Source organism: Balaenoptera physalus (assembly GCF_965194825.1).
Source record: "Balaenoptera physalus genome assembly, chromosome: 2".
Classification (NCBI taxonomy): domain Eukaryota; kingdom Metazoa; phylum Chordata; class Mammalia; order Artiodactyla; family Balaenopteridae; genus Balaenoptera; species Balaenoptera physalus.
The window spans coordinates 149,948,661-149,960,322 of NC_138883.1; the positions used below are offsets into that span (position 1 = coordinate 149,948,661).

The following is an 11,662-nucleotide window of genomic DNA, read 5'->3' on the forward strand; positions in this document are numbered from 1 at the left end:
GTGGGTTCTCTCACCCAGTCCAGCGACCTCTTTGTCACTTGAGGGGTCAGGCTGTCCAGGGGTCTCCCCTGCTCCCCACACCCGCCTGCCCGGGTTCCCTCTATGCTCTGGGACGTGTGCATCCATCCCGGCCGCTGCTGGGACAGGGACTCCACCCACTTCTGGCGCTGAAGGCTTCTCACTGCCTGTCACGGTCCCTGTCGGGAGCCCCTGGAGGCCTAGGCCACCTGGTCCTCCCCTCCCAGCTCCCACTCCATGACCACTGCTGCTCCCCGCCTGTGAGGGGCCTGGGTGCAGTGTGGGGAGCGTCGTGGTTAGGCACGAGTACAGCATGGAGCACGGTGGCATCTGTCCCCACCTCAGGCCAGCAGTACCTTGGGACACTCAGTGTTGACTCAATAGGAATAAGCCTCTTCCCATCCTGGTCCAGGTACCCAGAGCCTCTGGCACAGAGGATGTGATCCCTTGGGGAACCCATCTGCCTTGGGTGGGTGCAGGGGACCCGGTAGGCAGGGCGTGGCGCGTGGGTCAGTGGCTAGCAGCCAGTGGGGCACATGTGTGTGGAGTTGAGGGGCATGAGGGCCGGTCCTCACCCAGGGGAGCACGACATGAAATAGCAGATAAAAACCACCATGACAGGTCAAGAGAGAGATGGCAGAAGAAAGGAACGCGTTTTGTATCTTAGCACCCTTCATAGCATGTTTTTCCTGCCTTTTGAATAAGGGCCCTGCGTTTTCACTTTGTCCTGGGCCCCACAAATGATGCAGTGGATCCTGCCTAAGCATCACCCGTTTTGCTACGATTTTTATGATCTGTGTCCGCTTTTCAAGTGTCTGACGCCTGCAAAGCCTTGTGACTAAATGGAATCCCTGAGAGACTTTGAGTTACAAAGTTCACAATTTTTAGTAGTAGTGAAAATAGTTGCTCTAGGAGATTTGTGTTGACTCAGCTTTTGTCATCGTGCTAAAAGATCCGGAACATAAAACCTACCATTTTGAAGTGCACGCCTCAGCAGCACTGAGCACCTTCACGTTGTCATGGGACCGTTGCCTCCGCCCATCCCAGGGCTTTCTCTTCTTCTAACCCCAGCTGAACGAGTTTCATCCGCTTTTAAGTTTAGCAAATTGAGCATTAAACTAGGAACAAACAGGAATGAGTGTTCTTTCCCATTGCAGAAGCTCCTTAGGCACTGGGGCCCTGGCAGCCCAGGCAGTAGGACATGGGTGATGGGGTTTGCGGGGGGGGCCCAATGCCAGATGCTCCCTGCAGATAAGTGATGGGGGTTGGGGCACAAGAGCAGCCGTCCATCCAGAAGGACATAAACCGGACGCATTTGTGGGGCGGCTCTCCCACTGCGTTGCAGCAACAGAGGGAGGACCCCCGTGGAGACCCCAGGCGGGTGGGCAGCTACTCCTCATGAAGGCCCTGGAACCCCAAGGGCTCCCGCTTCTGCCTCACGCTCAGTCATGGGTGAGCTCAGAATCCCCTTCCAAGCTGGAAGTTATGGTTCTGAAAGGAGAAACCAGCTGCCAGAGCACCAAGTCTCGGGGCTGGCAGAGCCGCCCTGCAGACCCCTGTCTACATGACGCAGCCCAGAGGCCCCCAGTAGGTCCAGAAGTCACTCCAGGAAGATGGCCGGACACCTCTGCCTCAGCTTGTCAGGCCTCAAGCCGAGACAAGACCACAGTGGGGGGAGGTCTAAGGGAGGGGCTGTGGTCTCCGTGAGCATCTGAGATGGTTTCTCCCCGAGTTCAGTCCTTTAAGCCGTCAGCCAGTGGCCACCTCGCTGCCTCTCTGATGCTCCTTGGGGACTCTGACACGGAGTGCACACCCAGCACTGACTTGTTGTTGGCCTGAATGAATGAACAGATGGGCAGACAGACAGATGGACAGCACAGTTTCTTCACTCTGGGCCACTGCCTGCCCAGGCTGATGAGTCCTCTTGACTGAGCTGCAGATATTCCTTCACGACTCTTGATCCTTCATTCAGAGTTTTTGCCTTTTCTGGTTCCCACGCCTCACCCCATAAGCCCTTAGTTGTTTTTTCTCTGTTGAAAGAGTCCTGATCCTTCACACCAAATACCTGTCAACCCCAGGCCCCCAAACCTCTTCTTTCCCTTTTCCCACATATTCTTACACCAAGTTCTGTCTACTAGAAATACGATGTGAGCTACTGATGCAGCTTTAAGTTCCCTCAAGAAACAGGTGAAAATAATTATAACATCTTATTTAACCCCATGTATCTAAATACTATCATTTCTACATGTAATCAATATTTTAAAAATCAACGAGCTATTTCACATTTTTTTTTAACTTTGTCTCTGAAATCCAGTGTGTAAGTATGTTTGGCCAGGCCACATTTTGAGCACTCAGAGCTACCTGTGGCTGCCCTAGCCGAAATCGGGCCCAGGCCTGTTGGGAAAGGAGGCACCTGGCATCAGGGCCGATGAACGCAGCCCGGGCAGCGGGAGGTGTGCTGAGCTTGGTGCAGCCTCCATGTCCCCATCCGTGAGATGTGGGCATGAGGCCCACCTCCCAGGAGTGGCGAGGAGGGCCCAGTGCAGACGCACAGTGGCACCTGGGTGAATCTAGCTGTGTGGTGGCCTTGGGGCGTCTGAATAGGACCTGGATCTCACAGGTGCTGCAGCAGGTCTGGGACACGTGATGGGCAGGTGGGCAGTCCCTGACCTCTGCTGCTTTTCCCACACCCCTCAGGGCCCAGCAGAGAAGAGTGTATTCACTGTGCCCCAAACTTCCACTTCCAAGACTGGAAATGTGTGCCAGCCTGTGGCGAGGGCTTCTACCCAGAGGAGATGCCGGGCTTGCCCCACAAAGTGTGCCGAAGGTATGTGCGCCTTCCAGGCAAGTCCTCCTGACTTAGCCCGAGATGGCCGGCGAAGGGCAGTCAGCGGTGCCCGTGGAGGAGTGGCAGGAGGGCTGTGTCTGGTGGCCCCTGTCCCAGGGGCTGGGGGCAGGGTGGGCCATGTTCCACGACAGCAGTGGGTGCAGTGGGCAGACAGGAACCCATTTACAGAGGAGGGGGCCCTGCAGGTGGTGATGGCCAAGGTCACAGTCAGGCGGCGGCCCTCATGCCTTTGTTCACGTCCTGAGTACCTGTGGAGACCTACTGTGTACCAGGCGCCGCGTGGCTGGGAGGGCAGGACGCGGAGGACGGGGGCCTGACTGGCAGAGCCGCCACCCCGGGGCAGACTCCAGCGAGCCCCACCTGCACCATGGACCACAGTGCGTTCACAGCACGTCATTAAGGAAACCACGTGTAGGATTTGTTTAAAATTTAAATTGGATAATTTAGAGAAGATACAAGATCCCGACAACTTCCTCATTCTAAAGCCGCTTCCAGCCAATGCAGAGATGTTATAACCCTGCTCGTTCTCCTTTTCCGCTCCCTCCCGTGTGTCTGCAAGGCGCACGGTCCTTTTCTGGGGGCTCTGAGCAGTGTTCTCTCTTGTCACGGGATGTGGGCAGTGAACGCAGAAGCCATCTGCTCGGTGCCCTCTTGTCCTGCTGAACATTGCCTCATGTCAGGCCTCATCACCTGGAGCCCAAGAACAGGGCAGGGCAGTCTGTCTCGTCTAGGGTGAGAGTGACGATGAGGAGTCTGCAGGTGACCTTGAAGATCGTGGTGGTGGGAGTGGGGAAGGGACCGTCCCTCTGACGTAGACTCAAAGAGGGAGCCTCAGGCGCCCACTTCAGAGCAGTGCAGGGAGACCATGCCCGTCTGGCAGCTCACAGCTGGGGACCCACAGTGGGGGGGGGGGAGGTCTTTGAGATCCCCTCAGGCTGTGTTTGAGAACTCTTCTGGATTGTAACCTATTCTTTAAAACAAACAAACAAAAACCAACAACCTACGTGAGCAAATGAGAGACCACCTGGTCCTTGCGCTTGTGGGACCCACTCAAAGAGGGTTAGGGTTTCAGCCCCACTACCCAGCCACCTTCACCCAGCCTTGCTGAGTCCCGTGAAGGACCCTCGGCACCGGTGTCTGAAGTAAAGTTTCATTTTAACCGGCCAGCTGGTTCCAGGGTGATTACCCTAAGTATGGCAGCCAGGGACAAAGTGGAATTACACAGTGATAATTGGTTTCGTTGGTCAGACACCCTGGCTCTCAGAGGATGCTGGGAATTCCCACGAGTACGGCAAACAGCCCCCGCAGGGCACCCAGAAGCTACGGGGCCCCCAGCGCCAGGAGGCAGGGGGCAGGCAGCCCCCGTGAGCCGCTCCTCGGCTGAGGAGGGCAGGAGCTCCCTGGGTGCTCACCTCCACGCATGGCGAAGCTTTGAGTCCTGGAGGAGCGTCCAGTGCTGGGGCTGACCCAGCCGGTCTCAGGGATAGAACCCCAGGAAGCACCCTGCACGGGACGCCGAGGTGCTGAATTGCCAGCGCTTCAGAGAATTCCCGTCTCCCGAGTCCCAGGGCTCTGAAGACCCCTCAGTGTGGATTCCCCTGGAAGGACAAATGGCCTTGCTTCCGCAGGGCCTCTCCCCACCGAGGCAGCAGCAGCGTTCAGAGAGCCTGGCTTCCCGAAGGCCCCAGAATGCTGAGTGCCGGCCAGGGCAGCCTCGAGGGAGCGAGCAGCCAGCCAGGGCTCATGGGGAAAAGCCAGGCCGGGACGCAGGCCTGCTAGGTTGGCGGCCTGGATGCCGAGTCAAGACCCGTTATGCTGAGGCCCACGGCTGAGAACAGTCCATGATAAGTATCTCAAAAGAGGCGCCGGACACCCCAAGACTTAGGAAGAGGACCTAGAAGAGGGAGCAAGGACCTCTTTGAAGACAGAGCAACTCAGTGGGGTGTCTGCCCCCCACCCTCCTACCACCCTCCCTCCCCCGGCCCCTCCTGGGTATGTTTAAGCAGGGCAAGACTCAGGCAGGCCTTCTGCTCTGTCCTGTGCCCAGTGTGACGAGATTTCTGCCATCTGACTGTCACCTGGAACAGCCTAAAGACGGGAGGCGGGGAAGTGGCCCAGGCAGCAGGGCAGGGAGAGGACTGCAGTGGGCGCCGCCCTGCAGAGTTTGGCAGGACAGTCGCTGTGGTGTTTGGGGGTGAGGGCGGTACCACAGAAGGAGCAGAACCAGAGGCGTCTTGAAAGGCCCCTGCCCAAGAGGACCATCTGCCAGGCACGGTAACCTTGATGGAGGAGCCAAGAGGGTCTCTCAGAGAAACAGGGGCCCCGAGGCAGTTGGGGGAGCAGCCTGATGCCGGATTCTTGCCCAAGCCGGGGCCTCCAGATCCGAGCCCAGGCTGGCCGACAGCTGACCGGGGCCTTGTGAGCCCGAGAGAGAGCCCGTCCGAGGCTGCCCAGGCTTCTGCTTGCGGAACTGGGAGATGCTGAACAGTGGTGGATTAAGCTGCTGCATTGTGGTCATTGGTTACATGGCCGAAGAAAACCGACACAGCTCCCGGGGGCTGCCGTGGAGATCCTGGGGCTCTGTGAGGCTGAATTTGGAGAAGCAAGGGAGCTGTGTGCAGCCGGGTCTCCGCTGTAGCCGCCCTCTTACTGTTCATAGCAAAGCAACCCTCAGCCATGGCCTTCGAGACAGCTGACCCCCAATTGCATGGCTTGGCTTGGCCCTAGCTCCCGTGTCACCAGCGGACATCATCTGTAAGAGAAGCGGGAGTTGGGGGGAGTGGTCTCCTGTGCAGTGGCACGAGGGGCCTGTGGCCCGGCCAGAGCAGTGCAGCAGGACAGGGGCCAGGCCCTGGGGTCTTCCCCAAAGTGCGCAGTAAGAGTCTGCACGACGGGCCCCGTCCTCCCGCTCCAGGGTCTGTGAGGGGGGAGGGCAGGCTCTTGCTGCAGGAGGAGGAAGTCGGAGGGGCTCCTGGATGCGGTTTGCCTGTGGGTTTACACGTTTATAAACTATGGGCCCGAACTCCAGTTTGGAGGCGCCCTCAGCGACCCCAGGAGAACAAAAGCCACCTCTCATCCAGGCTGAGGGCCTGCTGTCTCGGAGGCCCTGTGCAGGCAGAATCCATGGTGGCATCTGACGCCGGCACAGGCCCGCTCAGGAAGGAGGCCTACAGTGAGCCTTGCTGTTGGCGTCTGGTCGCTGCCTGGGAGGTGGCATCTGTCCCAAGCACTGCCTACCCGATGCCCCGCCCACCCTGTCCGAGCCCCGCTCCCGGGTCTGCTGGGCCTGCAGCTGACAGGGAGCTGGGAGGTGGGTCTGGGGAGACCCAGTCCCTGGAGCTGGACGCAGAGAAGGCAGCAGGTACAGCCCAGGTCCCTACATGGCCCAGAGCAGGAAGGGGCGTCGGCAGGCTCTTCTGTGAAGGGCCCGATGGTGAGTCGTTTAGGCTTTGCTGGCCGTACAGTCTCCAGAGCAGCTGCTCAGCTCCAGTGCCACAGACGCAGCCGCAGACAGACGCAGATAAACGCACGGGACAGTGGAGTGCGCTGACCCTCCCACCCCCAAGGTCATGGCACTCTGTTAGCAATAGTCCTGGGTCCTGTCTTCGGGACAGGTCGAAAGGGCATCCCCATCCCCTGTCCCCAGCGGGGAGGCCGACGTCACCACAAAGGAGGCTCAGCCCCGGCCAGCCCCAGGGTCATGTCTGTCACATTCGGGGAAGCCTGGCCCCGAGCCCCAAGAGTCAATGCTGACATCCTCAGGGAGCCACCTGTGGCCACAGTGCCCAGGAGGGCGTCCAGGTGAGCCACGGGGAGGCTCAGAGACCTGGGCCCATCCTCAGCTCCAGGCATCCTCCTGCCAACTGGCCATGACCGTCTCCGCCCTCCCAGGGCAATAGAGGAGAGACGTGCAGATGCTTGGCCAGAGTCTCGGGCCGTTGTGGGGGGCACGGTTACAGCCAGGGGGTGCAGTGCAGGAGGGTGGGAGGGCCCTGGGAAGGGGCCTGGAGTGGATGTGCCTCTTTCTCATCTGGGAACCCGTGTTCCCCCGCAGGTGTGATGAGAGCTGCTTGAGCTGTGAAGGCTCCAGCAGGAACTGCAGCCGGTGTAAGACAGGCTTCACACAGCTGGGAACCTCGTGCGTCACCAACCACACGTGCAGCAACGGTGAGCATGGGTGGGTGACGGCCCCTGAGCCACCCAGGGGCTGCCCCGGGCAGAAGAGAAAGGAAAAGAAGATGCAGGGACCGCAGTCCCTTGGACAGCCCTGTGGCCCCTCCTCTCGATGACCACTTGGCTCTCCCCTGGGCCTCCTCCCTTCCCTTTAGGCCTCTCACATTGACCAGAGAGGCATCTCCACCACCAGCCCAGCTAGTGTGGGTCGGTCCGTTGAGTAACTCTTACAAATGATTCTGTTCTCGTACCGTTCCCACTCTCCTGCCATAAGCCCAAGGTGGCCTGGGTGTGGTGACATGCGTTAGGAGAGGCCAGACCTTGGAAGTCAAAGTCAGGAGGCCTGAAGGCTCTCAGCCTCCCTGAACATGTGTCAAGGCCCGTGTGTCCATGGGAAGGACCTGCCTCTGTGCTGTGGGAGAGCCCTGGTGCTCTAAGCCGATGAGGAGAGGCAAGGATGGGCTGTGAAAACAGGAGCTCAGAGGAGACCAATTTGGGGATTCCGGGCAAGAGAAAGTTCGGCAGAGGACTCTGGCCCGGAGACCCAGTGCAGGGGCCGTGGGCAGACGTGCCGTGGCGAGAAGGAGCCTCCATGGCTCAGCAAGCCTAGGGAGGAGCAGCCTGGGGCTGGCTCTGGGCGCTGTGAGCTGGCTGGCGTGCAGGAGAGGGGAACCGCCAGTGCCATGCTGTCCGTGGGCACGGAGCTGGCACCGGCCCCAGCCTGGCAGAGCGCGAAGCCCGCAGAGAGCACCCTGGGCACGCCCTGTGGACCACAAGGTGGTTTTCTTGGCTTGCAGAATTATGTCCCTTCAAAGGCCAGGAAGCTCCTGCTTTAGGAAGCCACCTCCTCGGGTTATGTATCCAGCCTGAGAAAGTGAGGCTGTCCCCGGGGTGTCTCCCGGTTCCCATGAATGGCAACATCCTCAAAAGCCAGCTGCCGAGGGGAGGGGCCGGCCTCCGTGGCTCTTCCCTTCCCCCTCAGCCTTTCCCTCTTGGTGACCCCTTTCCTCCCCGATTTGGGGTGTCCCCGGGATCATGGCGTAGCCTCCATCCTGCCCCTGCCAGGCCTGACCCCATCTTCCTCCCAAGTCCCCCAGCACAGCTGAAGAGGAACAGGGAGCCTGAGGGTTCCCTGGCACAGCCCAGGTGTCCCCAGGCCCTGCCCACTCCCCTGCCACCCCGAGTCCGCTTTTGTCTCCCAGACTCAGCTCTGGCCTCTGCCACGCCAGGCCCGCCACACATCATGGGGGTGACTGGGAGGGCTGCCACCCCTGCTCCCCCTATGTCCCCAGCAGAGTGGGGTGATGGGAACAATCCTAACTGGCCCCCAAATCTGACATGTCCCTCCTTTCTCCTTCCCGGGGGCCCAGCCGATGAGACCTTCTGCGAGATGGTCAAGTCCAACCGGCTCTGCGAACGCAAGCTCTTCATCCAGTTCTGCTGCCGCACCTGCCTCCTGGCCGGGTAGGGGCGCCCGGCTGCCCGCACAGGGCAGGGCCCCTCCTGTCTGTCCGTCCACCTTCCTCCAGGCTGTCGGCCAGAGTCCGTTTCAGGAGTGGTGCCCTGCACCTGACAGCTTTATCTCCCCAGGAGCGAGGTCCTTCCGCGGCATCTCTGGGCGCCCAGGCCAGGTGGGTGAGGGCTTCGAGGAGGTGTCAGCGATGCCCTCTCACACCCTGCTTGGTGGCTCCGTTCTTCTGGCTAACTCACAACGGGAGTGGAATGAATTCCAGGAATCCACAGCTCCGGCTTCAGAGCAGCTTCTGGGACCGTAAGTTTACTGAATCTTCGAGACCAAAGCAGAAAGGCGGGATGCTTGGTGCGTTGCTCTTCTCCCCGTGCTTTTGGGCAGCCCGCAGACCCCTGGGCTGTGCCCCTGCGTGATGGAGGGCTGAGGGGCATACCTGCTCATCTGCCTGCCACAGTCTGGGGGACGGTTTGGTCAGACTGTAAATAAAACAGATTTCGAGGCTTAAAACGTGCGACCGCTGGGGATGGAGCATCTATTTCTACATAATCAGCGACTTCTGAAACTGCTGCCATGGCTTAGAAAGTCAAATCCCAAACGGATGGGTTGGAGGGACCCTCCTTCCTCTGCCGCCCTTTCCTCTGAGGGAGCTGAAGGTCCCTGGTCTCTGCATCCTGTCTGTGTCTCTGGGAGTCTCATGGCCCAGATGAACGGTCACCTCTGCCTAACACAGAGGGTCCCCAGGAGGCGTCCCGGGTGCTGGCCAAAAGGTGCCCCAACGACCAAGCAATTCTTCCTACCAAAATGTAAACCCAGCCTGTGAATTGTTAATTGTCTGTCGTGTCCCATTTTGTGGAATTGCTTTGAAAATACATTGGCCCTGCTTTTCAGGAGACTCGTTCTTAAGGTGGGCGCCCCTGTGTCTGTGTGTGCTATGAGCCTAACGACACGGTTGGATTTATTTTTGCCAAACCTGTGTGGGTATTTTATAAGCTACGTGTTCTAATTTTTACCGATGTTAATTATTTTGACAAATATTTCATATATTTTCATTGATATGCACAGATCTGCTTGATCAAGTCCCTTTAATATGGGAGTAACATTTGCCTTAAATTTTTTCGAGCTCGTTCTCCATTTCGTCCTGCTCCCCTCTGTGACTGTAACACGTTTGACGAGTCCCCTGTCGGCTGGGGGGGAGCCCAGCTGTTGTTTGTTGAATCCACAACTCCGAAAATGAAATCCACAAAGCAAATACAGTGTTAACCCTAAATTAATAAAAGAGTTAACATTTCATGGCAAAGGAGCCTGTGTTTCTTTCCAAGGCACAACGTTGAAACGTGGGTACTGGCCAGTGTGTGAAATGGCTTTATGTGTGCTTTTATTTCAAGGTCTTGGAGCTTTAGCGAATAATGCTGCAGCAGTCGTGGGAGAATCCCAAAGTTCCAGCTCCAGGGTGTCCTTTGGCAAACAGACCCTCTTCAGGCCACAAAAGCTTGGTTGGGTGGAGGGGCTGGAGGAGGTAGGGACGCCTCCTTTCTGTCCCGGAGGAGCCCAGACTGCAAGCCTCTTCACCTAGAGCTGCGAGTGTGATTTCATTAGGTTACAGCTTGTCTTCCGCACCATGGCTGAAATCCCCGCACCCGTGGGCTCCGCGCTGCATGGGATTTTTACCCTGGCCTCTCTGTGAGGTCGGAGTTGTACTTACTAGGAGTCCTTTGTCTGCAAATATAGGAAATGCACCAACTAGAACTGACTTGGGAAAAGACAAAAGTGGGGGAGGGCCGTTGTTTTGGGATTCCAGGGTTGTCTCGGAATTTCAGGAAAGGTGCAGCCGGGGCTTGGGAGCCCTGGGACCAGCATTAAGTGTCACCTGGACCCTCTTCTCATTGCAGCAGTGCCTCCTCTCTGTGCACTTGATGGGACCAATGACAAGACCACTCACAGCTCCCAAGAAAAATTGGTGCCCATCCAACCCTCTAAACAAGATTTCTGAATCTGCTTCAGGCCCGGGTTCGTCTGCCTTGCATCCGTGTTTGCCCGGTTCCACCAGCTCTGGCCACAGGGACACGTGGCCCCGGAGCCCTTCCAGTGACCACGTGGCCGGAGGTGGGGAGCAGCGTGCAGCTCTCGGAAAGCGGGGGAGGCCATGTGACCAGCCAGCTAGCTGCCGCCACGAGCAGGACTTGGCCCGAGTTGTCAACGTGACGTAATGAAGGACTGAGTGAGTGTGTTTGGGAGACAGTAGCCAGGACTGGGCAGAATATCAGTAAGAATTCAACCTCCACCAGGAGCCTGACTGAATTAAAACCAGCAGCTTGCTAAGCACCTCTGGTGCGGGGCACCATTTTAGCCCCTAGAGCTTTTTGTCCACTGAGAACTCATGGTTTAACATGTTTGCAGCCGAACCAGAAATCAAGTCCTGTTATTCCCAAAGGACACCACCTACAAGAAGCCCAGCGGGCAGCACGTACCCGCCCGGCAGTGGCTGGGCCAGCCTGCCCTGGGGCTGGCGAGTGCAGCGCGGAGTTGGGAAGGTGTTCACAAAGGCCTAAGGACCAATCACCCCCTTGTTAAAAGGGACTGACCACATAAAATGCCTGTTTGCAAATTGTCCGACCTTAAGATTATCTGGACTCCGTTGGGGCAGGACACGTCTATGGATTTTGTTTTGCGTGATGGACTCGTGGGGCACGTCCTCTAAACCCGTCATTTCACAGACCGAGGCTCGTAGAGCTGAAGTGACTTGTCTGGGGCCGCACACTGGCGAGGGTGCGCCATCGTGTGCCCCGGGAGGGAGGCCGGCTCCCGGCAGGAGGGGTGGTCACTTCTGCAGCTGGCCAAACGCGGCCACGATGCATTTGTTTTAAACTGTCTTCATTGCCAGGGGATGACATTTTTCTGACCTTGTCCCCAAAGTCTTTGGCACCTCACAGTGGTCTCCAGATGCATGTCCCCATCCCTTCCAGGCCACTGCTGGTTTTATACCTTGTACCTCTTCAAAGGGCTGGGGAGAATTGCACTTTTTACAGGAGATGCACTTATAGTGGGAAGGAGAGGGGTGAACGGAGCTTTAAGTACAAAACGGCGGGGGGCGGGGGGCAACATAGTCTAAATGTGGCCAGTAGTGCAGTTCCCTTGAACTTGGGGGACTGCCA

At 58.1% G+C, this 11,662-nt stretch overlaps 1 protein-coding gene across 5 annotated transcripts in view; it reads left to right on the forward strand.

Moving 5' to 3' along the window:
* Window positions 1-11,517, forward strand: part of PCSK6 (proprotein convertase subtilisin/kexin type 6) — a gene marked incomplete at its 5' end in the record, with an annotated part of 193,450 nt that extends 181,933 nt beyond the window's left edge. For 4 of the 5 annotated variants that reach the window (XM_082448594.1, XM_082448596.1, XM_082448597.1 and 1 more), the window contains 4 exons: window positions 2,716-2,845; window positions 6,921-7,033; window positions 8,410-8,503; window positions 8,630-9,807. In XM_082448594.1, the coding sequence (XP_082304720.1) occupies window positions 2,716-2,845; window positions 6,921-7,033; window positions 8,410-8,503; window positions 8,630-8,678 (386 nt within the window). In that variant the 3' untranslated portion in view covers window positions 8,679-9,807. Of the gene's footprint in view, window positions 1-2,715; window positions 2,846-6,920; window positions 7,034-8,409; window positions 8,504-8,629 lie in introns of all 5 variants that reach the window. The other variant, XM_082448595.1, reaches the window with a different exon arrangement.
* Between the last annotated feature and the right edge of the window lie 145 nt (window positions 11,518-11,662).